This window comes from Fukomys damarensis, unplaced genomic scaffold, assembly GCF_012274545.1.
Source record: "Fukomys damarensis isolate Sample0158 unplaced genomic scaffold, DMR_v1.0_HiC HiC_scaffold_26, whole genome shotgun sequence".
Lineage (NCBI taxonomy): Eukaryota > Metazoa > Chordata > Mammalia > Rodentia > Bathyergidae > Fukomys > Fukomys damarensis.
This window is the reverse complement of record NW_022900938.1, coordinates 35,632,313-35,659,680: the sequence shown is the minus strand read 5'-3', so window position 1 is coordinate 35,659,680 and position 27,368 is coordinate 35,632,313. Positions and strand designations below refer to the sequence as shown.

The following is a 27,368-nucleotide window of genomic DNA, read 5'->3' as shown; positions in this document are numbered from 1 at the left end:
ATATATTATGATGAGCACTTCTCCTACAGTGGAAATTCCAGACAGGATCACCTATGCACACCACCAAGAGTACTTGTCAGTACCCAAGGAAGTTCATGGCCTGTGCATCTATTCACTTTAACATTAAAGAATAAACACTATGCCTTTTTAATGGATAATGAATTTATCCCACCCCCATCAAAAAAGGAAAACTGATTTAGTTACATGAAAGCCTTAACATGTAAAATGGTGACATTTAGATGTAAGTTATTTGTTTGACTTAAGCTTTTTAAGAGTCTGATCATAATGAGGCAGTAGAAGTTTACTGGGTTTGCATTCAGAACTGCCTCATTACACCAAGCCTACTTTAAGACTGGGCATGCAGTGTCACATTAAGTGAGCCAAAACTCCATTCAGACACACAAAATGGCATTTTCAATATCACTGATGAGAACTTTTCTTTTAGTTGTTTGAAATGTTGTGAATTAAGAAGAGATCCAATGCGGTCATTTATACATAGATAATCATGGTGCTGGAACAGGGCATGGAAAGACCTCTTGGGTCACACTAAGCCCTATTATTTTAAATGTCACACATTTGTTCTAGAATGTTTATGCTTTGTCAATATGACAAATGGAAAGAGTATGATACTTCATGCTAATTATCAGACTATAAATACCAATTCCAAACTGCCCTGCTAACACCAGAAATTCACTCAAAGCTTCAAATTCATGAGAGAGAGAGAGATTAAAATTGCATTTTACATGCAAATTATAGAATTTTAGAGCCAGAGATAATTTAGTCCCACTCCTTTCTTTGACAGATGGAGAAATTGAGGTCTGAGAATATTAAGTGATTTGTCTTCATCCACACAGGTAGCTAGTACTAGGGCAGAAACTAGAATTCAAGAAAATCTCTTAAGCAAAAGTTGTTAGGACAAATTACAACTTTAAGTCCAATTATAGTTTACAAGTTAATATTGCAAATGCAATAAAACTACATCATTATTGAAGAATATTTCCAAGGTCACTGCATGTACTCATGCAGGTGAAGAAGTGTGCAGAATGACTCAGAGGTGATGCTATTTGCATACATTAAAGCTGGTCTGCACACAACTTGAATGACTATTCATAGCAGGATTGACTATGTCATAAAAGTCCCTTTGAGTAGTTTGGGAGCTATTTTAAAACATCCTATATTTCTTTGAGATAATAACAACCATCTTGATACTTTTAGTCCACACATAATGAGAATGTTCCAAATTAGGCATATGTTTTGTCATAATCAAGAAGAACAATGATTGAGCTAAATACACTATTATTCTTTTTCTCTCTGACTCTCAAATGGGGAAAATAATGACTAAGTCCTATGAAATATTCATTATTGCCAGAGACTATGTTTTAATAGTCACAAACACATAGTGAGTTAGATCTTTCATTTTCTCTACTTTATACATAAAGAAGCAAGAGGTTTGGAGGGGTTAAGTAACTTGCTCAAGATTAACAAGTTCATAAGCAACTTAGATATAAACCAAGTCAACCTGACCAGCACTTCCTGTCCTATCTACTCCACCAGCATTTAACAAAATTAAGTCATTAGAGTGTGCCCTTGAAATTATAATCACACATAACCTGTGGATATTTTAAAAACATAATTGAATTTATTTGAAGGTGAAATAAATGACAGATGAGTTATTTCAGATGTCCACTGAACAACTGAAAAATAGATTACCAATTTAAAAAATACTAACACTTTGAGAGGTAGCAGGATACTAAAATTTTTAAGTACTTATTTTTTATTTGTATATTTTGCATTGAAAACAATTACATTCATCATGGGAGTTGGTATACATACATGACATACTTTTTTACTTCAGTTTTTAAAAACAATGTAGTCAGGATGTCCTGTTGGGAATTTGTGTGGCTACTCAAAACCCCTACTTTTGTGAACAACTGAGGGGTAAGCATTGGGTTACTTGCTGACCAGGAGTGGAGCCATGCTTTAGGAAGATGGTGGAGGAAATGTGTGTTTTGAAGAACTGCAACCTGGAGAAGGCTTTTGCCCTGCAAACTTTGGCTAGAAACAGAGGGAGATTCTTAGAGTAAGAAGATCAGCATGCAGCCTAGATTCACAGAGTAGAAATCTGAGTGAAATACCCACTGCCTGCTTAATTTGAGTGATTCAAAAATCATCAGTCCTTGATCCTGGACTTAATGGTCTCATGTATATGACACAAGAATGACTAACCTCCTCTGAAAAACTTTGCTTTGAAAATACAGCACTCAGACCACCTAGGGAAATGTATTCCAGAGTTCTACTATCCACCTACTCAGAGGCTGCTTCCGCCATGGTCCAAAGAATCCTGGCTACTGCTCCCTTTGATGGCAGACCTTGGCACCATCTACATGATACTGCTTTTACAAGCATACAGAAAACAGGTACAGGATCATGAAAGCTGCCAACCAGATATCAGAAGAAGGACTGAGAACCCAGGCAATGTGGCATGACAGAGTCATAGTCACTGCCATGAAACCCTGGGAGGTGATGCCTTAGTCTGTGTGTGAAATCAAAGCTAGAGTGGAGATGCCAGGAAGTTGGAGCTGCTGAAAATCTGTTTCACTGGAATCTGAGATCTTTGAGGATGTCCTACTCATGTCTAAATGACCAGTGCCCACCACAGTGCCTGGTACAAGGTAGCTCTGTGAAAACCAGTTGTTGAATAAATGACATTATTTTAAAAGAAAAATATATTTTGTAGTAATTAGTAATAATCACTTGTATCACTTTCAAATACTCAGACATTCAACATATGACTTTTACAAAATCTATCTCTTATGAAAGTAAAGAAATAGTCATAAAGCCTAGAACTAGATGCTTTTAGTGTGTCTCTTATGGTTTTTTCATGCCTAGAAACTTGATTTTCTTTATTACAAATGTCTCTGGCACTGACATATCATTTTTATCATTTTTCCTTCAACTTTAGACTTTCACTAGTCTGCCTCACTCATCCACACAAAAAAAAAGGTCTTCCAGCAAGACACTACAACCAAAATAAATATGTGTTATAATGAGATAGTATAGAAAAAAATGGATAGATATTATTTTAGACATCTTCAAAATGGGGATTTTGCTCAACTATTCTGAAGTGAAACACTTCAATGGGAATTCATTTGGTTAGATGCAGCCACCCTGATAACAAAAGCACAGAGGACATTGTTCAGAGTACTAAATGTTTCACTAGGTTAAAAATGTACCTGGATATCTTAGATATTAAAAGAGAGATTGCCTTCAATGTTATATTTAATTTTCCCATTATTTCCCAAGAGAGTTCTATAAAAATAAATAACACCTTAAAAAGATAGCTTCAATCTTTTTATTTGCAAATTGTCAATCCTGACTTGCAATATTTTTTATTTAAAAAAAATGTCTTTTAGAACTAAGAGCAAGAAATCAGAACTTTAATTTTTCTTCCCAATTATCCCTTCATGCATGCCTTAAGTTTCCCAATTCAACAATGCCAGGGTAAAAGGAAAAATTACAAAAAAAACAGATCTTCTCTCTGAGTTTCCATTTGGAGACAAATGCGTATAGAAAACAGAATGATCTCTGGTTTTAAGAAAGCCACAGGGTTTGCCTCAAACAAATGCAGGAACATTAGTATCATGTCCAGATTTTATAATGCAACTGTTTTTTAACCCATGAAGAACATCAAAGCCAGATGTGAACAAGTTAAAACACCAGGAGATTACCAGAGAACATAAATTATTATGATTCCTCCTATAGCACTTTTATCAAGCTGCTATAATATAAATATAAGATTCAAATGTATATAAAGTTAACATTGATGTTTACTGAGTACTCATTATGGGTTACGATTAGTACTTTTTTCTCATTGAGTTTATTGGTACATTTTAGGTATACAGTACAGTTACATTCATCGTTGAGCTCTTGCACCATTACATGACAGGTCTTGGTTCTCATTTTTCCCCTTGTCCCTGCCCTCCCTTCACCCACTCTCCCCTTCCCTATTTACAAAAATTTTATTTCCATTTTTTTATTTTCTCATATTTTTTTCTTTTCCCTTATTTCCTTCCCCTACCCTTCCCACTTCCCCTACACCTTTAGCCCTTTTCTTCCTATTACATGTTGTCAATTATTCCATTAGGATCTTATTTACAATTATACTTTTTCACACCAGAGAAACGATTCAGTATTCACACATGTGTGACTTATTTATTTCACTTAAGAGTATAAGCTCAATATGCACCCATTTTCCTATTAATTACTCTAGTTTATCACTCTTTATGGCTGAGTAGTACTCCATTTTATAGAAAAACCATATCTTCTTTATCCAATCTCTAACTGATGGGCAAATGGGCTGTTTCCAAGTTTTAGCTATTACAGACTGTGCCACTTATAAACGTGGGTGTGCATATATCACTGTGGTATAATTCTTTTAATTCTTTTGGAAAGATACCCAGCAGAGGGATGGCTGGGTCAAATGGAACATCTAATCCTAGTTCTTTGAGGTAGCTCCATATTGGTTTTCACAGTGGTCATACCAGTCTGCACTCCCACTAACAATGAAGAAGGGTTCCTTTCTCCCTGCAACCCCACCAACATTTGTTATTGGTTAATTTCTTGATAGCAGCCTTTCTTTGTGGGGTGAAGTGAAATCTCAGTATTGTTCTCATCTGCATCTCTTGAATGACCAGTGATGTGAGACATTTTTTCATCTACTGACTTGATGCTTTTACTTCTTTGCCTGAGAAATGTCTGTTCAGTTCAGATGTGTTTTTGAATTGGGTCTTTATATTTGGAGGGGCTGATTTTTTTGAGTTCTTTATATATTCTAGATAATAGTTCTTTGAGGAGCAGCTGGTAAAATTTTTTCCCCACATTTTAGGTTGTCTCTTAGTTCTGTTGATAGTTTCTTTTGCAGTGCAAAAGATTTTAAATAAGATGAGATCCAAATTATTTCTTTGTGGTAGTTCCTGTGCTTCTGAGGATTTGTTCATAAAGTCTTTTCCTATGTCAATGTCTTCAAGAGTTTTGTCTAATTTATCTTCCAGTAAATTTAGTGTCTCTTTTTTAATATTTTGATCTTTAATCCACTTGGATTTTAGTTTAGTGCATGGTGAAAAATAAGGGTCTAGTTTTAATCTTTGGCAGGTTGAGATCTAGTTTTTCCAACATCATTTATTAAAGAAGCTATCTTTCCTCCACTGAGGATGGTTGGCTCCTTTGTCAAAGATGAAATAGCTGAGTACATCTGGAGTTGGTTTTTGTGTCTTTCAATCTCTTCCACTGATCCTCAGGTCTGTTTCTTTGCAAGTACCATGCTGTTTTTATCACAGTGGCTTTGTAGTAGTTTTAAATTGGGAATTGTTATACCCACTGCCATGTATCTGTTGCCTAGGATGGCTTTTGCTACTCTGGGTCTCTTCTAGTTCCAAATGAATTTTTGGATTCTTTTTTCTAGTTCTGTGAAATAGAGTGTTGGGATTTCAAGTGGGATTGTGTTGAATCTGAACAGAAGTTTTGGGAGTATTTCCAATTTCACTATGTTGATTCTTCCTACCCAGAAGCAGGGGATATCTTTCCATTTTCTTATATCTTCTTTGATCTTTTTTTTCAGAATACCGTAGCTTTCAGTGTAGAGGTCTTTTGCTTCTTTTGTTAGATTGATTCCTAAATACTTCATTTTTTTTTTTGGATGCTATTGTGAAAGGAATTGTTTCCCTAATGGGTTATGATTAGTATTAGGCAATAGTGCTACAAAGATAAATTAAAAATGAACACTTCTTCTTCATATGCTTAGAAAGTCCAGCAATAAACATTGAAATAAAAATTTACATCAGAGTTTGTAAATGAGGAGGGGAGGAGGGAGTGAAGGGAAGGCAGAGACAAGGGCAAAAAATGAGAACCAAGACCTGTCATGTAAAGGTACAAGATCCCAATGATGAATGTAACTGTACTGTATACCTAGAATGTACCAATAAACTCAAAGAGAAAAAAAATTTACATCAGATATCATAAGTGCAGTGTGAGAGGCAGGTGAAGGAGAGTAATACCAGTATGGGGCAGCACATTTATCTTTGTACTACATGGGTTACAAACCTGTGGGTAACAGACAGTCCATGTGGTAAGCGTATGTTTAATAGTACAGAAAGCTGTCAAAACATCTCACAAGTAACTATCACTTTTTATTTCTTATGGGCATTGTATGAGATTTCTGATTATTTTACATCATTGTGAATATTTATCATGGTCAGTTTTTAAAATTCTAGATGTAATGATATACTGATACCTCTTTTAGTTTTAATTTGCATTTATCTAATAATGAGTGATATTGAGTGTCTTTTTGTGCCTTATTTGTTGTATATCTTCTTTGGTGATGTGGCCAAATATTTTGCTCTTTACTTAAAATTAGGTTACTCTCTCTCTCTCTCTCCACCCTCCTCCCCCCAGTACTGGAGATCTAACTCAGGACCTTGCACTTGCAAGGCAGCGGGTGGCACCACTAAACTAAATCCCCAGCCCAGGTTATTTTCTTATCATTAAGTTTTCAGAATGCTTTATAAATTCTGGATATGATTTTTTTTACTAGATGTGTATTTGTGAATGTTTTACTCTAGTGTGTGTTTTGTATTTTTATTGTCCTATTAGTGACTTTAAATACATTTGAGGATGTTCAACTTATTTTTTTTTCTTTTAGAGATAGTGCATTTGGGGCTGGGGATTTAGCTCAGTGGTTCTGGTGCCTGCCTCACAAGCACAAGGGCCCGAGTTCGATCCCCAGTACCCCCCCAAAAAAAAGAAAAAGAGATAGTACATTTGGTGTCATGCCCAAGAAATCCTTGCTCAATCCAAAGTCATAAAAACTTTGTCCTATGTTGTCCGCTTTTGTGTATTAGTTTTCATTTCTACATGTAGGTCTATGATCCATTTTGAGTTAACTTTTGTAAATGACATAAAGTATGTATTGAAGTTACTTTATTCTTGACCTGGATATTCAGTGATTCACACTATTTTTTAGTAACACTTCCTTTTACTATTGAACTAACTTTGTATCTTTGTTGAAAACTGACATTATGTGTGTGTGTGTGTGTGTGTGTGTGTGTGTGTTTATTTCTGGATTTATTATTCTGTTTCACCAGACACATTTAGAATTTTATTAGTAACCATAGGGTTTTTTAACAGATATTTTAAATATCACTGGCTTTTAAACACCAAGTTGTGAGGTCCCCTCTTAAATCATCCAGTACTTGACGCTAGGGTTGCCTGATTTTTTTCATTGCATAAAGTCACTGTAAAATACAAACATTTATATTCCAGACTAAGTGTCTTCACTTGCAAAATATCTCGTGAGATGTTGTTATGACTTGCCACTGAAATATAAGGCTGTAATTATAAAGCATATTAAAAAAGTATGGTCTCTTTTAAACTTTATAAAATAGACTCCAGTGCAGACAAATATGCCTTAAAAGCTAAGATATTTTAAAAATAGGGCTACTTGGAATATTTTACTTGGAACTAATATGTAGATTTATCAAGTCCCCAAGCCCTGTGGAATCTTAATTAGCTACCTGCCAAGAGCCATAGATAGTACAATATAACTTTGTAGAGGAAATGCCATCTGCTGCTGTGACCAAAACTACTCTGGAATTGATGCCTATGGTTCCTTGGAGCTCTCTTGCTTCTGACTATTCTGTATTCATAGTTAACCACAGAGAAATTCTCTATGAATGTCTCCAACTACGGAGACTAAAAGGTTTCATTGCTAACAGTGATAATGCTGGTAGTGCATGGCACAGTTGACCATATTAAGACACCCAGGAGTGATTGTCTTAAGTTGACAGAAATGACTGCCATTTTTACACATCCAAATTCTCCAATTAGGTTTCTTTTTACTTCTCTGATCAAGGAAGCATGTTATGGGGCAATCACTATTGCTCCAGAAGCAATCCGCTATCTCTGCCATTACCAAGGAAATATTCTCTGAGATGATGACAGAAACATAAATAAAAGTAAAAGATGTTTGTGAACACTGATAGATTGTTAGGTGAGGAAAGTATCCTTTCCTCTATATATGGCTACTTAGGACATGTGGCTGGTGGATAAGCTCTTCACAGTTTTTCTGCCTTGAAGGTTATCTGATGCAAGCCCTGTGTGCCTCCAAGGTCAGTTGCAGCCTAAATTAAGAGAGGGATGATTCATTATTATTTGTAGACCCTGTTAACTCAGCAAGCAGGACAATTAGAATAGAAGAGTAGGACCCAGAATTGTCTGTATAAGAGTTTTTCTTTGCATACAACAGAATCCATTTTACCTACTTTAAGCAGAAAGTATCAATCACAGGATTTTAGATGACTCATAAAATCTTTAGAAGGGGAGGAGAAGCAAACTCTAAGCTTCCACAGTTAACATCTAGAAACACACACTGCAGAGCTCTTCTGGGAAAGCCCACTCTGCCTCTTGCACAACTGGGAAGCTGCTCCCACCACCAGTGGCCCCACAATTTGCTGCTTTTGCAAGTGATTCCATCAGCAAATGAATTCTACATGTCATGTCTATCTGTTCATCTTACTCCCTTTCTCGTTAGTGTTCATTTTCAGTAATGAGTATTTTGTGCCTTAGTAGGTTTTTCTTTGTGTCTATCTTGGGTTTATTGAACTTCTCAAAAATATAGGTTGATATTTTTCAACAGGCTTAGTAAGTTTTTAGATATAAATTATTCCATGTTGATTGTATTTTTTAATTTCCTCTTTCTGGATCTTTCATTTTCTTGCATAATAAATCTTCTTGCCATGTTCCACATCTCTCTGAGGAGTTTTATCCCATTCTAGCTTTACTATTTTTCCTATGTGCTTCTGTTTGAATATTTTGAATATTTCTATTAACCTATCAAAATCATTAAAACTGTTTACTGCTGTGACCAATATGCTGTTAAAGCCCACCCAGTGGATGGGAGTTTTAGGTGTTATATTTAACATTTACAGAATCTCTGCGAACTTAAAATGAAGGTTTTTTAAAATGTATGCTTGCGATACATAATAGTTACATTCACAGGCTGGGATTAACTCAGTGGTGCTACCTGCCTGCCTCGCAAGTGCAAGGTCCTGAGTTCAATCCCCGGTGCCAAAAAAAAGTTATACTCATATTGTGGAATTGGTGTATATATTGTTTTCTACAGAGTCTAATGTGTTGTGTTTTTATTGTTCGATTGTAGGAATCTTTAAATTTCTTATATGATGCATTGATTGATCCAGAGTGTATTTTTCAATCTCCATAGTTGCTGTGGTTCCTTTTGCTGTTGACTCCTTTATGATGTGGTAGGATGCAAGAAATTATTTCAGTTCCATTTACTGAGATAAGTCATGGCTTTAAAATATGGTCTATTTTAGAAAAAGTGTCATGAGTCGCTGAGAATATGTTGTCATGAGACAACAATGGAATCCCTTAGAATTTCTATTTGATGTATTTTTATATATTCTAATGCTCTATTAAATAAACATAGTTTCATTCGTTTTATCATATTTTCTTACATTTACTTTAGCCTATTAATCATAATTGTTTTAGTTATTATCTCTTACCTATAATATCTGAATCATCTCTGATACTTTTATTCTTTGATTATTGATCAGTCTCCTGTTTCTTTAAATGTTGACAATTATATGCTGAACATTGTAAGTGATATTTATAGAGGCTCTAAATTATGTTATTTTTCTCTAAAGTGTTACGGTTTAGTTGGGAAATCATTTAAATAGCAAAAAAAAAATCTGGATTTTGTTGATGCTTTATTTTGTCTATTTCTGGAGTAGTTCTTTTGAATTTTGCCCATAATTCTAGAGCACAGCCCTTATCCCTAAGGCATGGCTATTTGGAGGTTTCAACTAAATGTCTAGAGTTGTAAGATTTCTCCACTTCGTCTGGGCTGGAATTCTAATACCTCTGCTTCTCCACAACTGTCTTCAGTGACTTCAGTTCTCAGCCATCAAGTAGCAGTTTTCTGTTGGCCTTTTGATATTTCACCGTATGCATGAAGAGATGACAAGCTGGCAAAGCACTTGTGGGATATTTTATACACATTTTGGATGCTCTGCGTCTTCCTCTCTTTGGCTTCTAGCTGCCTTTGAAGCCTAAAGCTCAATTTCTGTTTCTTTAAGCTATCAAGATTGTCATTCATTGTCATTCTCTGCTTGAATCATACACCTCTTCACCTCATGTTAAAAATGACCTCATGAAGAATCCAGGGTGAATATGTGGCTCACTTTCCAAACTTGTCTTTTTTCAAAAGTCTCATTCATGCATAGGTGTAAACACTTTTGTAAACACTTATTTGGTTTTAGAGTTTTATACTGTGTGAGAGTGAGTCTTACATCACCTATTTATTATGTCTGGAATTGGGACTCAGAAAACTCTCAGTTTGAATTAATGTTCCACTCACATTTTTATTTGTGGAATCCAAGCCTAAGTTTTTTCTCCATTAGCAAAGGAGACCGAAATCTGTGGAGGAGGGTGACTGTAGAAAGTGTCAGTGATGATCGCTTCTCAGTCTTTTGGCTAAGATCAAGTGTAGAAAGTGTCAGTGATGTAAGGAACTAGCAAATGTGGAAAGGGTTCAAATGATATTCATTTTTAAAAATACCTTCTACTTCAACATTGATACGGCCAGAGACGGGGAAAAGCAACACAAACATAAGAAGTGGAGAAGAAAACTAAGTGCCAGGTGATTTTGTTCATCCTTCAAATTACCTGTTTTATATGTAGCCAGGTTTTATTTTTAAACAAAATTTGAAATCTAAGTATATTCAGTGTTAACAATTAAGTCTTATGCTTCACTTCTTAATGACTTTGCACATGTTATACTTGTTTTAACAGCAAGCTTACTCATAAATAATGCAGAAAGTAGGTAGTGAATATAGTACTGTATCAGGAGGTACTGAAAAGAAGAGAAAAAAGAAGTCCTGAGGTTTATACACTTCACTTAAACAAAATTTACTGAACACCTGTCATGTTCCAAACACTGAAATATTTATTGTGGGGGAACATAAAGGTTTATACCAAGATGAATGAAATAGGATTCCTGCTAGCAGTTGTGTTGGGGACATAATTTTTTAGTGTGCTGTAATCATATTCACTGGTAAGCCATAGTTATATACAAGGAGTTAATAAAAACAAAGAATGCTTTGACTCTAATCAAGGAAGTCTTCATGTAGCAGACATTTGAGCTGAATCTTGAAGGTGAGTAAGATTTACCCAGACAAAGGAAGACAAGAAGAGGCATTCCAGACAAAGCCAACAACAATAGCAGATCAAAGATATAGGGAGCAGGAAAATGGCGCACAGTGTTATGGCAGGAGAAGGAGCATAGATTACAAGATGTTTGGAATTCCTGAAATTAAAAGTGAAGAGTGGGGTTTGTCAAAATAGGAGGGCGGAAAGAGAGCCAGAGTCCTAGTTATTGGCGACCTGTAATGTCATGTCAAGAAGTGTAGCCATTGCTGGAGGCAAAGGGGAGCCACCGAGGAGTTAACAAGGGTAACTAGAATTGCATTTTAGATAGAGTTTTCTCTGACTGGGGTAAATATTTCAAAAGAATAGGACATTATGCAGTCACAAGAGAGTGAATCAGTTCAAGAACAATGGTCAAGGCTCACTGATGGTAAAAGTTGAGGAAAACTTTTACAAAGTTGTAAAATTATAAGGGTGAGGAAAAATAGGAAGCTAACTTTTAAGAGCAAAGTACAAATTTACCACATAAAAACAAAAATTTCCATTTTGGATACAGAATTTGAGGCAATTATAAACTTTAAATTATTATAATCATATTGCTGGACAAATGAGGTTCAAGACAGTGATCATGGATGTGAAAAGTATTTGCAAGTAATTAGTACATCAAAGTAGGCAAAATCACAAGAGTGCTTAGGGGTGAGTAGTGAAGTAGAAAGAAAAGAGCCAAGAGCAAGAATAAAAACCTGGAGGACATCAAGGTTTTAGGATTGGATAGATGATGAGCAAAACACAGGGGGACTAAGAATCGCTTCCGGCCATAGCAAGTGAATCTTGTATAGACTCTAAGTAGTAAAGAATGTCAGGAAGTGAGTAGTGGACAGAAAAATGAAGTGGGAAAGTGGGAAGGCCCAGTCAAATCTGGATGAAGAGCGCTGGCTGGACAAGTCACTGGTGACCTTGGAAAGGAAAGAGGTTTTCAGTGGACAGGAGAGGCTGAAAGAATGGGGCCATAACATAAATTATTCTTTCAAAAGGATGATTTCCAATAAGAGTAAAGAAGTAGGAACTTGTCAGGCACAGGGATGACTTGAGAGTCAAGAGAAAATTTCTTTGGATAGGAAAGACTTAATCAGTTTACAAGCCGAGGGAAACACTAATAAGAATAGGAGAGACAAACATCAACAGAAGGGAAGATCAAGTTTCTAAAATATAAAGTGGTCAGAGTTCCAAATATTAGGAAGAACAACTGTATTTGAACATGTTGAAGGCATCACATCCTGCGACTAATGAATGCCAGGGACCCACAAGAGACAGAAAGACACAGGGTGAGGGAAGAGGGAATTAGGCATCGCTTTCACTCTAAACAATCTAACTTTCTTGATAAAGTAGGAGGGAGTCTGTGTGTATGTGTGGGTAAATGGTATTAGTTTCTAATTAGTCAGGACTAAGTAAGACTTTGCCTGTGGCACAGAAAGTCTAAGTGATGGTGACTTTATCTCAAGTGGCACTTGGCTACCCAGCCTGGAAGAAAAAAAAAGAAAAAAAGAAAAATGTCACCTACCAGATAGCTCTGGAAACAAGGTTCCCTCCCAGCCACACTGTACATGATGCAAAATAAAGTACACAGCTATCAGAGCGGTCTAGGCTGGGCAGTGAGAAGGACCTGTAGGCTGGGAAAACTTTGGAAATCAACGAGGAGGTTTTGGGTGAGCAGGAGAGTGAATGCTCTGCTTTTCCCCCTTTGTCTCTTCCCTCTGGCAAGGGCCCTGCATGCCTCTGCTTGCTACAGCAACTGTTACTGACAAAAACCAAAAATGAAACACAGAGAGGGGATGTGTTATTTCAACATTTAATATTTTTCTTAAAAGACAGTAATCATCTAAATCACTCCCCAAAAGGTCTTTTAAATTCTAAGACTGAAAACAAAATTATGGTTAAATATTTAATTAATGTTTTTTTATAGCTAGCATATTATTTTAGAAAGGGAAAATTTGTGATACAATGAAGGACCATTTTTCACATCCTGTGCTTCTAATATATAGCACACCAGGGCCTGCAGTATAATAAATATCTTATATTAGTTTGTAGGACTTGTATATGTAAACCTGTGTGAGGCCAACGTAGTATTGAATTTCAAGTTGAAAGAGTTAGTGCAAACCTCTGGCAAGTCACTTCATCTTTCAGGACTCAACTTTCAGACTTATAAACTGACAAACAAGGATAAATCTCCAAGCTTTCTTCCACATTAAAAAATCCATTAGCATAATTTATCATTTTAAATTATTGTACAATCCCTTTCCTAACTCTACAGGAAATAGAATCCAATTTACTGCCCTTTTGTTCTAGTTTCTTCACTTACTACCCCTATTTACACCTTAGTAGTTTCATTCCTGGAAGACCAGAAATATTGTTTATCCTTGTCTCAGTTCATTTACTACAATCATAACAAAATAGCTGACTGTGGATAGCTTAGGAAGTAAAGACTTTTTGTTTGTCTTACAATTCTGATGGCTGGAGCGTACCAGTGGCATGGCACTGGCACCCTGGCAAAGGCCCTCTGGCTGTTATCATGACATGGTGGAGAAACAGCAAGGGAATTGGCTGCATGCAGAAGCAGCCAAGAAGGTGGGGTAGCCTTGTCTTTAACAACTCTTCTCTCAAGAGCTATCTGACCCTGTGAGACCAGCATTAATCCCTTCTGGGCAGTAGCCCATGACCTAACTACCTTCTGCTAGGCCATGTTTCTAAAGGTCCCTCCACCACTCAAGCTCAGCACACAGCAGGGAACAAGCTTGCAGCACAGCAACCTCAGGGGACAACTCAGCCCACAGCAACCCTCTTGTGACCACTCCTTTCCAAGGAAGTGACTCCATATTCTGTGCTTCCTGGGACCACACCTCTGCCTTCAGTAGGCAAAAGTTGCGCAGCAACTTGTGCACATCTCAGCTTAGCCTGGTGACTGCGGACAAAATCAGAAAATGCACATAAAGCTCCTATTAGAATTCCTGACATACAGGATACATTCAGCAGAGTGTGCCAAACATATCTGACATCATGGTGTGTGGGAAATAATCAAAACACAGCATTATTTTTGTCCCCTACTCAGATGTTTCTCCTGCCACCAGATGAAAACCCAAGAGAACATGTGGCTCTTGGGTTAGAGAAGACCCACAGTAACTATAAGTCTTCAGCGTTGTCTTGATTCAAAGAGAGCTTCCAGTACATTAACCAGTTCTTTCTTCTGGATTCAGAGATGACTCATTTCATTGCCTAGATGCTTACACCATCAAGGCCCAGAGGTTGGAAAGCAAAAGTGAAGGCGAGGTGAAGTTCTATCTGATGGTGACTGTTCTAGGTAAACCTGGCAGGCAGTTAATGCTGTCTCTCGCCCCTCTAACAATTTTGTTGCAGTGGTTGCAAACTGTGCTTTTCCTTAAGAATGACCCTGATGGGGATCATGCACACTTTCCTCTGACTAGCCACTTCTCTCCCACCTATCAGTTTTCCATTTATTGTCCCATCCCAATGTTTGGCCCTTGGGTCCATCTGCCTTTGGCAAGACCCCTCTCCACTATCCAACAATTTCCTTATACGACACCTAAAAATTATTGAGTAATATTCATTAGGATTTTTCAGCTTCCATTTAGGTACAAAAAAGTTGGGAAGAATGTCACTCCCACTTTAAAAGCAAAAAGGTGAAAAACAGAATCCCCTGTGTCAGGACTTTTCTTGAGCTCATCAGAGAGCAGAGGTAAAGGGGCCACAAAGCAGCCCAAAAGTTAAGGAAAAAGACATGTGCCCAAGGAGAGACAATGGCAAAGATGCATTTGTCTATGCCAGAGCATCTGGGGAAAACAAGCTCCCCACACACACCCATGAAATGGGTAGGAGGACTGCAGCTAAAGCTTTGTAATGGATTGATACAGATTGATAAACGTTAATGATCTTCACATTTTGGTAATTTGATAGAGCATGAGAATGTGGAACCTCTAGAAATTACATAGGGCAATTTGCACACATTCACTGGCTTTTCTCCACAGATTTCAGAGTGCTCACAAGAAAATTTTCAGCCAGGGTAGGAGGCAGAGCCAATTTGCAGTGGCAGTGTGTATCTAAGAGAGAAAGAGATCAAAGCCCTACAGAATGAAACACTATAGAATGAAGGGGGAGGGGTGGGGGCAGCAAACCCATAGGGCACATAGATCCCTTGCAGAAAGGAAAAGAAAAGGAGAAACATACCTGCTCCTGGGGAAGGGCCAGGAAAATGCCTCCTTCACAAGAGAAGGCATGAAGCCAAGTTTGTCTGCTGTGGGAAATGAGAGTAGGACCACTGAGCCCCAATCCAGGATATAGGCTACACCAGGATATTAGAGGAAACAGAATGCCTCTTCCCTTCTGTCAAATGTCTAGTGACAATCTAGTGAGGAGGAAAGAGCAGGCATGTGCAAGAGACACAGGCCGGGGTTCACCAGGAAACTAAGCCCATGCTGCCATAAGCAAAGCAACACTAATTGCCAAATTCAAACACAACTCGGGAGTGGATACGCTGTGATACACAGTATCCATGTCATCAAATGCTAACTACTCCACAATAAACTAAAGCCAAATATCAGTCCAAATAAGAATATGAATGGATCTTACATGCATTGTACCAAGTGAAGAAAATCAGACTGAAATCCCTATCATCAGTATGGTTATATTTATATGACATTTTTAACATAAGTGAAAGAATAGGGAGCAAAAAACAGATCAGCAGTTGCAAAAAGCTAGAAGTGGGTATAAGGTTGACTATAATAAGGGTATGAAGAGTTTGGAGGGGTAATGGAATCATTCTATATCTTGACCATAGTAGGAGTTACATGCATTTGCAAAACTCATAGAACTATACACTAAAAGGGTACTTTGCTGTATATAACATATCTCAAAGATATTTAAAACTAAAAGACAACGCTTAATTAAAATTAAATTTTGTTCATCTAAAAACATCAAGAGTGAAGTTGCAAAACATTGACTGGGAGAAAACAAAAAGTTGTAGAACTTGTACACATAATATGTAAAGAACATACAAATGTATGAGAAAAAAGAAAACCCAGAGCTGAGGATTTAGCTCAGCGGTTCAGTGGCCTGCCTTGCAAGCTCAAGGACCCGAGTTCAATCCCCGGTACCAAAAAAAGAAAAAAAAAAAAGAAAACCCAGAGCTGAGGATTTAGCTCAGCGGTTCAGTGGCCTGCCTTGCAAGCTCAAGGACCCGAGCTCAATCCCCGGGACCAAAAAAAGAAAAAAAAAAAAGAAAACCCAGAGCTGAGGATTTAGCTCAGCGGTTCAGTGGCCTGCCTTGCAAGCTCAAGGACCCGAGTTCAATCCCCGGTACCAAAAAAAGAAAAAAAAAAAAGAAAGAAAACCCAAGAGGAAAATGGGCAAAAGACTAGAATGGACATTTCTCAAAAGAGGATATGCAATAGGATAGTAATGGGGCCAGGGATTTAGCTCAGTGGTTCCACCATCTGCCTCGCAAGCGGAAGGTCCTGAGTTTGACTCCCGGTACCAAAAAAGAAAGAAAAGAAAGAAAGAAAAGATGCCCAAAGTCATTATTCTAAATGCAAATGAAAACATAATGAGGTATCACTACTCAGCCGTCAGATTAGTTAAAATTAAGTATTCACAATAGCAAAGTTGCTGAAATGTAGAGCAACTGAAACTGGCTGAAATGTACATAACCACTTTGGGAAACTTATTCTGGCAATATTTACTACACTTAAAAACAGCTAACCCAAAAAATGAGAACCAAGACCCTATCATGTGAAGGTACAGGATCCCAGTAATGAATGTAACTGTATTGTATACCTAGATTGTACCAATAAACTCAATAAAAAGAAAAGAAAAAAAAAACCTAGCCCTTATGATCCATCAGGGATAGATCTGCTCCTGTGCATTTATCCAGTGGAGATGAGTGCATATGCCTAATAAAAAGACACACCAAAGAATGCCCATAGGACCACTATCATAATAGCAAAAATCTGGTAACAATGAAAATTTCCAGTAATAGGAAAACATAAATTTTGTTATATATAAATGATGAGATACGACACAAGAATGAAAAGAATACATGATGGTAGCATGCAATGAAACAGATATGATGAGCACAAGAAGCATAAAGGAGTTATGCTGTATGATTTGATTTACATCAAGTTCTAGGACAGATAAAACTCATCTATGATGAAGTCAGAAGAGTGGTTTCAGGTGAGGGTAGTATTACTGAGAAGAGTCATGAGAAAACCTTCTGAACTGCAGAAAACATCCTATATTTTTAACCTCCATGGTGTTTACATGGGTGGTATATAAGCAAAACTTCATGTAATAGCAAATTTATGTACTGTGCACTGTATTACACATATGATTACAACACAACACAGCGAAACCCAATACAATACAAAGAATATACACTTGCAGAATAGCTCAAGGGTTAATGATAACATTTACAAACTGAGTAAAAACTGACAAGAGTAAAAGAACTTGCTATGACCACTGACCCTGTGTTTCCTATCAGTCTACAATGAAGAAGAAACATGCAGTAGTTCTGTAGCCTACAGTAAGATCAGCTTCAATGCAACTTCTGTTCCTTGTAGGCCCCAAACTTATGAGACGTGCAAAGAAATAACTTTAAAAAAGCATATAGAGCAAGCAGTTTTCCCTTCACCTTTTAAAACAGGGACATTTACTTTTACATACATACATAATTGCTACATCATGTCTGCCAGGTTTTTTTTCTATCAAGAGAACAAAATTTCTTGTGCCATCATTCTCCTATCACATCATTTATTATTAAACCAAGACAGCATTTTACTGTGCACTTTCTGCCGTAGCTCAACACCAGTTGTTTTAACGAACCCTGCAAACACTCCTAAGGAGAATCAGACCTCCAGGATTCCAGCACCTGTGGCCAGTCTGGGGACAGCAGCACTCCCAGAACAGCTGCTGCTCATGCTCTCATCTGCTGCTGAGGCGGCTCCTCTGTTTTCCCCACAAACATTGGACACCTGCCCTCAATCCTTCCAACTAAGGGTTACCTGAAAGGCCCCCTTTCCTTGGTCTAGGAAGAAGGAAAACCCCATCTACTCCCCTGCACCTTGCTGAGGCTCATACACAGCTCAGCAAGCTTGCTCTAACACGCCTTCACATGAATCCTTTCCCTTTTTCATAACTCCAAGAGCCTTTTACAATTACTTTTATCAGTACCTGCTTGAGGCAGAATTAGTTACTCTACAATTATGTTCTGCAATGGCACACAGCATCTAACTCTGGCCTGCAGCCTGTATAATGGGTGTTGAACATCTCCATCAAACATCAATGTACAAACTACTTTGAAGAAAATAATACACCATGTATTAACTATTGTTATTCTCTTATTATTTTGTTAAGAAAGTTTGTTCAATTTTTTCATGAAATTTTTTAAAAGCCAAAAACTTTTCAATGTTAACATTCTGTTATAATAACTTTGGGTTAAACCTTATGAAACTGTTGATTGTTAAATAATTTGGGTCTAAAGGATTGTAATTTTATGTGGTTTAAGCAAACAGTTGTATTCAAAATGGACTTTTTGGAGAAACTGAACTGCAGGTTGGATTTAAACAAAAGGAAAAGCAAGTTCTTAAATGAATACCTAGACAAATAGCAAAAGACCCAAGAAACATCTTACCTTGGCTTTCAGATCAGCACACAGTTCCTGTTGCTTTTTCCTGTCCTTTGCCAATGTGCTTTCCATTTCATAAGTGGCACAGGCCTCAAGGAGGGTCAGCATTGCCTTCTGTATAAAGTCTTTCCTGTTCTTATTCCAATTTTCAATCAAGATCCTTTCCTGCTCCTTAGCAAAGTGATATTGGTCACAATATTTCTCATGCTCTACCTGAAAAGATAACAAGTGGTGAACATTTATCAATGTGAAAATGGGTCTATATTTTATGTCACAGTTGTACAAATAAATAACATTAATTATAACTAATGATTTTGAAAAACTGAACATAAACATCTTAATAGCAAACACAATAGCCAAGTACTAGCTTCAGCTTTTAGAGAGCGCAGCTAACTGGTAACTGAGAATGTTATCTAATGTATGTAAGTTCTCCGTTTCCTAAAGGAAAATGGAGTCAGATCAAGTGGCCTCTAAAACAACTTCCACTTCTTAACAGCAGTGCTTCAAAGAATAGAAAGCAACATTTCTCCCAAAATATCATGTTTTTCAACACACCATGCCTAAATCAGTTTTGACAATCGCATCTAGTGTTCCAGTTAGACAACATGCCAATAAAAATTTTAAATTGCTGTAATAATCCTGAAAATTCAGTTTTATCCTTAACTATTAGAATTCTCAGATTCTTAAATTTAAGGAAAGTACAGTAGTGACATCTAGCCCTTCCCACCATACACTCTTGAAGGACACGACACTCACATATTAGTACAGTAGGAGGAGCTCCTTACAGCAATGACTCTCCAACACGGGAAGTATTGGAACCTTGCGGGGAAGGATAGGAATGAAGAGAGCCTGACTACTTTGAAAAATCTCCACAGGTGATTCTGAAAAGCTCCTCATGCAAAAGTGTGTCTTCCACATCTTCGAGCTTCACATATTATTTAATCCCTTAATGGTGTGAGAAAGGAAGCTAGCAAGCAAGATAAAGCATGCCCCACCTAATGTAATACTTTAGGTATGATTGATTACATACCTGATGAAACAGACTACACTCTCACTTAAACCAGGTATCAACTGCTAGAATCTGTTCTGTACATTTCTTAGCTTTGTTCCATAAAGCCATAAATATACTTAATATTTGTAAGCATCAAGAAAAGAAGCATATACCATGCAGAAATACATACTAATCAATCCAATATAGAAAGTAAATAGAAAACTCTATCATGCTAATTATAGTAGGAGAACAAAAATCTGCAAAGTTCATGATGATACCTAGTTGCAGAAGCAAATGAATTGATAGGGAACAAAGAGAAAACTCTGATTCAATAAATTGACAATTTTTTAAATTCTAGAGTGAATTATTTATTACATAACAGGTATCAATTAGAGACCATAATCGAAATGAATACTTGTTGGGGGTTTGGGAGAATAAAAAATATGGGGCAAGGATGGTCACAGTAGCTCTATGAACTTTGCTTCTGTTTCTTCTTTGGAAATGAAAGATAATAATAGCATTTCTCTCACCCACTGTTATGCATGCTGAACGAGTTTCTATGGGATGACACTGAAACTCCTATACACATGATTGTTTTAATTTGCTATATTTAAAACAATTACAAAAGTGCATAGCCAGCAATTGTTGACTGCTAAAACAATTCAACCTGCCAGGATGAAGGAAGGATTTAGCACTCACCAAATCATGCCTAGATTTGTGAGGAAAATATCTTTGTAACATGTCCAGATACAGAGTTCTTCTGCCAACAAGATCTCCAGGATATTGATCTAAAACAGCCTGGTAAATCCAGTGATCTTCTTCACTTAGTTGGAAGTTTCTGATGGCAACAAAAATGACACAATATATAGTAGAGGAATTGTGGAGTTTAAGGGAGATCAAATCGTTCAAACTATTTGCAAAAAAAATCCATTCAGTGAATGAGCCAAGTATTTCAGTTCTCTCTGTAGTTCTGCACACACAGACAGTCAAAGGATTGTGCAAATAAAGCGTTTCAAACAGGAAAATTAAGCCAGGAGAAAGGCCGGCTGAACGCAGTTGGCCCTTCAAACTTTCAGGTTTTCATGGGCATTATTGCAACTTACAATAATTACATAAAAAAGGAATTTTTAAAAACTAATGTCTATTACTGAAAAGTTTCTAAACTCTAATACAATAGTTCTTTCAATCATTCATTTGGTATTTTCTTTTTTGGTACTGGGGATCAAACTCTGGTCCTCATGCTTGCAAGGCAGGTGGTAGAACCGCTGAGCTAAATCCCTGACCCTACTTATCTGGTATTTTTATGAGTAGCAGGCATAATATGAAGCAGCTCATGAAAAATTATTTTTAAAAATATTTATTCTACCGTGCCTAGCAACATGACTTAAAAAATATGACCAATTAATAAAATAAACAAACATTGAAAATAGATTATAATGAAAACAGGTTTTATAGGGTTGGGTTTTTTTTCTTATTCAACAAAGTTCCTATATCTAGGCTGGAGAGAAATACAAATGTAGACAGTTGGATGAACAGTTACATAAAGGAAAACAAAGATAACCTGAAGAAGGCACCTACTGTTCTTAAGGTTTGGCTTCAAAGAAAAGTCTAAAACTATCTTTTACTTTATACTCTGAAGTCCTTGCTTTGTGGAAGTAATACTAAACATTGGTATGAAAGGATAACCAATGGTGATGTTTCAGATCACTGAAGAACGCGTCTGTAAACTGGATCCCTGCAAGTTGCCTTCCCAGTCACATGTCCATGCAGCTCCAAAATGCTCAGTTCTTTCAGAATATCGTATGCATTGACACATATATAAGTATTAGCAAAGTCCTATGCAAAGTGAAATGTGGCATTAACAGCTTGAATTCTAAACTGAAATAATGCCTCTTTGTATTCTGAGTTTATTTGCATATTATTATTCCTGTTTAAGACAGTAGAATAATCAAATACAGATGCAATCAGAGGGAATATTATTAGCCACAAATATTTCTTTGGTCCCAGATGAGGACATGTCATTGTTTATTTCTACTATATTGATGGTTATTACACTTTCAAATTAATTGTGCAACTCAAAAAATTTCATGTCTTTATGCTTCTGAAAAAATATTTGAAAGTTTAAAACAAAATAAACACATTTTAAATCAGTGACACCAATGGGAATTCCACTGTCTTAATGTAAGGTTTCCTAGTTTCTATAAAGTATTTCATTGTATTAAGTGGAAAAAAAGAATCGCTTCTCGGCCTTTTGGCTAAGATCAAGTGTAGTGGAAAAAAAGAGAAAAAGTTCTTTTTTCAAAGAAGGAAATCTTGTCTATCTGATCTATGATGGGGAAAAGTAAAAGGATTGGAGGTATACTACCAGGAAAAATACTCTACAAGTCTTCAATGTGAAATAATCTAATGAAAAGAAAGGCTTTGAGTTGAATCCATTCAGTGAATACACCATGTATTTCGGTTCGATCTGAAGTAGCTCTGCACACACAGTCAAAGGGTTGTGCAAATAAATCATTTAAAGCAGGAAAATTAAGCTAGGAGAAAGGCTGGCTGAGTACAGTTGGCCCTTCAAACACTCTCAGGTTTTCATAGACATTATCGAAGGTTCTCTCTCAAAGAACTCATTTTCATTCATGGTAACATAAAGCATTTTAAGAACAAAATTAGCTAGGTAAATTCTCCAATACATAAGTAACAATAACAAAAAGACTAGAACTACAGTTCTTTCCTTCATTAATTTTTTTAAATTTCTTGTAATCAAAGGGCTTTGGACACAGTTTGAATTTCCACCTTTATTTAGTAAAAAATATGAATGTGTGTGGGGAAAGTGATGGGACCTAAAGTTTCTTGTTCTTTTAAATTGCCATTCATCTATATAATGAGGCTGATGGTTTTATAAGCCAGAGTTATTTTATTAGTCTTAATTTCTATCACCAAGATGTGAGTCTTGTTGATAACTCATAGATGCCCCTCCCTTCTATATAGAATTGTGCTGGGCCAATTGGGAACTTCTTCAATCCAAAGGTCATTCTCCCACCCTCTCTCCAGGGCCACCATGCAACAGACACTTGCTTCCAGGTGGAACCAACTACTGGAAGTGATATCAGTCTCCACTGAGATCTCCTCCCTGCTTAGTGCACTGTCCCTTCTCCATTCTGCCTCTTTCCCAAAACTTCTCTGGAGAGCAGCCTCCAACAAGCCTTTTGTTCTAGGAACCGCTGTCTCAGTTTTGTTTCTGCAGAACCTCACCTAAAATAAATGACAAGCAATCTTACCCATAATTTAACTCTTCTGGTTTATGGAGAAACACTTTTAAACTAATTGCCTTGATGATCTCTTCTACTGAATGATGGTACGAGATTGTGGCTGTCCTCAAAGACAAAGCATGAATAGCAAACATTTACAAAAATGCTTTTCAAATAAAGCACACATTAAGCAGTGTACATTGCTATAAATAAATATAGCAGCAGGAGAATTTGTGGCACTCAGTGAATTTTTATAGATTGCATACATGTATTAATTAGGTAGCATTTTAGTGATAACATTAAAAACCACTGAAATATATGAAATAACTCTAAAACATTAAAACCTGATATTTCAAACCAAGTATGCTATGAACAGTGACAACATCCATTTTGACCTTCCTGTTGATTTGAGAAACATCAGATCCCAATAGTTTTTCCTAGTTACCACAATTACGCAAATTCTAAGTCATTTTTTCTAGCAAATGTACAGTAAAAATTTAAAACATGGTGAAAATAAGTGACATGTACATATTCACAATGTTATTATTTTTACAGTATTGATAGCAGTTTCCAGAGCTATAGGCTTAAATCTTGAGGCAAATAATCACATGGACAATAATTATGGCACAGACCTTTCTGTTGGAATGCTGCTTGTGAAAGAGCGAGGAAGCACCCACCTTCCCACATCTATCCTGAATATATACCAAGTCTCTGCACAGTAGAATCTAAGAGGAATAGCTGAACATGAGAGCCTCTTCACAATAACTTGATAGCCATTTCCTAGAAGCGTGGCCTTTTAGTTCTAATACAAAGTCTTACTCAGTTTATCTGTATTTTGAAATTTAAATCTAGACATTTATTTTTTCTATTTTAACTTTCATATTTTCTTTGCACATAATATATATTTATGGCCAAGATTACCTTTCACCTTTTGAAGATGTCATTTAATTTAACTGCTTTGCCAGTGATTGTCACAATAAACTAGCTAAATTACGCACCCATACTGAGAAATTTTCTGATCCTTTATCTGTTTTCTGAATTTGAAAAATGATATAATTTTAAAGATAATTTGAAAGAAAACTTTAAACTTATCCTAAATATTTTCAATTAAAAACAGCTTGGACAAAAAAAATTTTTTTGACAGTTGCTACAATTTCTATTCTTTTTTATCTAATTTAAAGGGCTTTGTAATTTTATGTTTAGCACAGCACACCAGAATTTTTTCAGTTCACAAGTTTGTTAAGCACTTCAGACATTGCAGAGGGGATGAGACATTTACCACTCAAACCACTCAGCCTCCCTTGCCCCCAAACCCTGAGGTCCACAGATACAATTTCATTATGATTTTCCAGAAAATGAGAAAAAACAGATAATTAAAAAACGAGGACAACTGGGCTGTGAAAATTCAACCTGACCCAGGCTGATTGTCTATAATCCTATCTGTTTGAGTCATTCCAAAAAGTCTAAACTGACTCACAATTAACTTATCCACTATTTCCATCAGAGCCACTTTTAAACTATTTCCTTTGGGTACACTCCACAACATCAAAGCACATTTACCAGTGAAGATGGGGCAAGGGTCGTCAATAAGACACAAGTACTTCAAGTCTCGGAAATTAAACATTGTGTTTATATACTGGCTGAAAGCTGTTTTATATTTTATCTAGGTAAGAAGAGCTTTCCAGGCAAAGTTGTAATTAGTGCCTTCTGAAGCAAGCTGACGCAGTTACCAGCATCTGAGGACAGCCTGAGATTGTCAGATGACAATAGGGAGTGTAGCCTAAAGAAACACTCGACTCTCGTAAAATTAAGTGTCAGAGATTCTCCACTAAGCGGCTAGACTGAAGAGCCACTGGTGGATTAACATGGTTAAAAGCTAGTTTTGTCACAATCCCTTTGTCTGCCTGCACCGTGTCTGATCAGGTGGAGAACACAGCTCTACTTTCCAATGTTGTCTTTCCAAACCAGACCCACCCAAACACCCACTCTAATCCAACTAGTTCCTGAGTTTGTCACCTCATCCATAAACTATCCACTGTCATTATCTAAACACAAACTTTTAATTTCCTTCTGACATACAGGGGCTCTCTGGTTCCAGGCCATATCTGAGTAACAGAATCTACCCCTCTGATTTATTTGGGTAGGTACATTCTCTTCCCAGGAAATCCATTCCTACTTGGTATTTCTCATCTCTGTGGTCCCTGGGTTCCACCGAGTCTGGCTACTTTAGCTAAGAACTGACAACAAGAATAAAGTGGATTCTCAAAGGCGTAGTCAAATCTCACTGAATTGGAGAATAGGTTCTTTAAAAGTGAGCCATGGTGTAAAACCAAAACTTGCAGTAACATCTAAATTCTCATTTGTTATGGTTTGAATCTTAAATGTCCTCCCCAAACTCCTCATGTGTTGAAGTCTTGGTCCCCAGCTGGTGACGCTATTGGGAGATGGTGGAAATGCTAGCAGGTGGGGCCTACAGAGAGGAAGCAGGTTACGGAGGGCCTGCCTTTGAAGTGGGTATTTTGTCCCTGCTCCTGGTCATTGTTCTCTCTCCCCTCTCTCCTCTCCTTCTCTCTGCTTCACAGTGGAACCAAAGTGACCATGACTTGAAATCTGTGAAAGTGTTAAAACAAAATAAACTTTTCCTCTGTTAAATTGACTTTCTTAAATACTTCATGTTAAATATTTCATCACACTGATGGAATGCTAACTCACATGACCACTCTTCTGAGATGTGACAGTGTGGCAGGGTTTTAAGTGATGGCTCCAGAATTTCTTCTAAGAAGGATTATGAAATGGAATCTAGTCAGAAGAGGAGGGTAAGTGATTTATTTGGTAACTGTGTTTTCCAAATAGACAGCACACTTAGGTTTCTTTTTCAGAATAGTTTACATGAAGAACTTATTTTTTTATTTAGAATGCACATTTCTTAAAGGGGGGTGAAGGCAAAGCTTCTAAATTACATTTTGTTGCCTATATATGTTTGTACTGGACATTTTGCTAAAAGTAAAATGTGTAGCTCTATCACCCCCATTTGTTAGGTTTTAAATAATTACATTTATCAGAAGTGTAAGGAAAAGAAAACCATAGCAGACATCATTGCCCCTAGCCTTGCTCCTTTTCACCAGAATGCTGATCCTCCCTCCTCCAACTATGCCCAGGCAAAGAAAACTCCATAACCAGCCCCGGAAATGAATCTTGACTGATCGAAAGGCTCTCCAGATATCCATTCACAAGCTTTCTATTCCTCTAGCCAGTATTTTCTAAGTGCTTGAACAAAAGACCCAATCTGGCCCCAAAAATGGGAGGGAAAATTCTTCTGGGGAAAAAGTTTCTGAACTCTTGTTTTAAAAGTCACAAAAGAGGAAAGGTCTTTTCCTGCTTTTGGACACTGTACTGGGGAACTGCTATGTCATGTGGCAGGAAGTTGTTTAACCTGGGAAGTCAGCAAGAGAATGCCGATAAACAGACCACACTTGGGCTGCTCTACTTCTGAGCTTCCTGTTAAATAAGAAATTATTCTTATTATATAAATTACTTTAAACTGGGCTATTTTTTATAGCTAAAGATACCCTAATTGACAGCTAAGTGCAAAAAGAAAAATGATATTTAAAAATGTATCATCTTATTGTTTTGGCAGGAGAGCATTAAAGAGTGATACAGAGTTGAAAGAGATGCAGAGCTAAGGTGAGCAGAAATCAGTCAGCATGTGAAACAATCCATGCTCCTCAGCTAATCAGAGGCAATAATTTTCAATAGGGGCCATTTTTATTACAAACAAGACAAAAACACCCCAAATTCAAATGAATAGACTTAGTGAAGACACAATTATCTATGTTATGTGCTTTAATTTTTAAAACGTCCTTTGACTGAGGCAAAATCGGCCTCCAAGTCAGCGCTTTATTTCTCACTTTTGGGGAGCACAAATGTTTTAAAGTGCAGTAAAGTTTAAGTGCAATTCCCTTAGATAGATATTCTGACTCAATTTTCCAGGTCGAAAGCATGAATAATAAAACTGGCTTGGTTCTTTAGGATGATATAAGGAAATGTTTAATTAACCATCATCAGGGCTTCTGAGATTCTAAGTGACATATGAATATGTTGCAGTATCACTTCAAACAAACAGCCAGTAATCATTAAGAAGTTAATGGGGCCAGGGATTTAGCTCAGCAGTTCGGTGGCCTGCCTTGCAAGCGCAAGGACCCGAGTTCAATCCTCAGTACCAAAA

At 36.9% G+C, this 27,368-nt stretch overlaps 1 protein-coding gene and 1 pseudogene across 1 annotated transcript in view; one reads left to right on the top strand and one right to left on the bottom strand.

Moving 5' to 3' along the window:
* Ccdc148 (coiled-coil domain containing 148) overlaps window positions 1-27,368 on the bottom strand; it is a 301,801-nt gene that overhangs the window by 120,119 nt on the left and 154,314 nt on the right. Inside the window, exons 9-10 of the mRNA XM_010606782.3 lie at window positions 20,598-20,736; window positions 18,914-19,120 (exon numbers count right to left, since the gene is read on the bottom strand). Coding sequence (XP_010605084.1) covers window positions 18,914-19,120; window positions 20,598-20,736 — 346 coding nt within the window. The remainder of the gene's footprint in view (window positions 1-18,913; window positions 19,121-20,597; window positions 20,737-27,368) is intronic.
* Window positions 22,134-22,213, top strand: LOC117283458 (annotated as a pseudogene).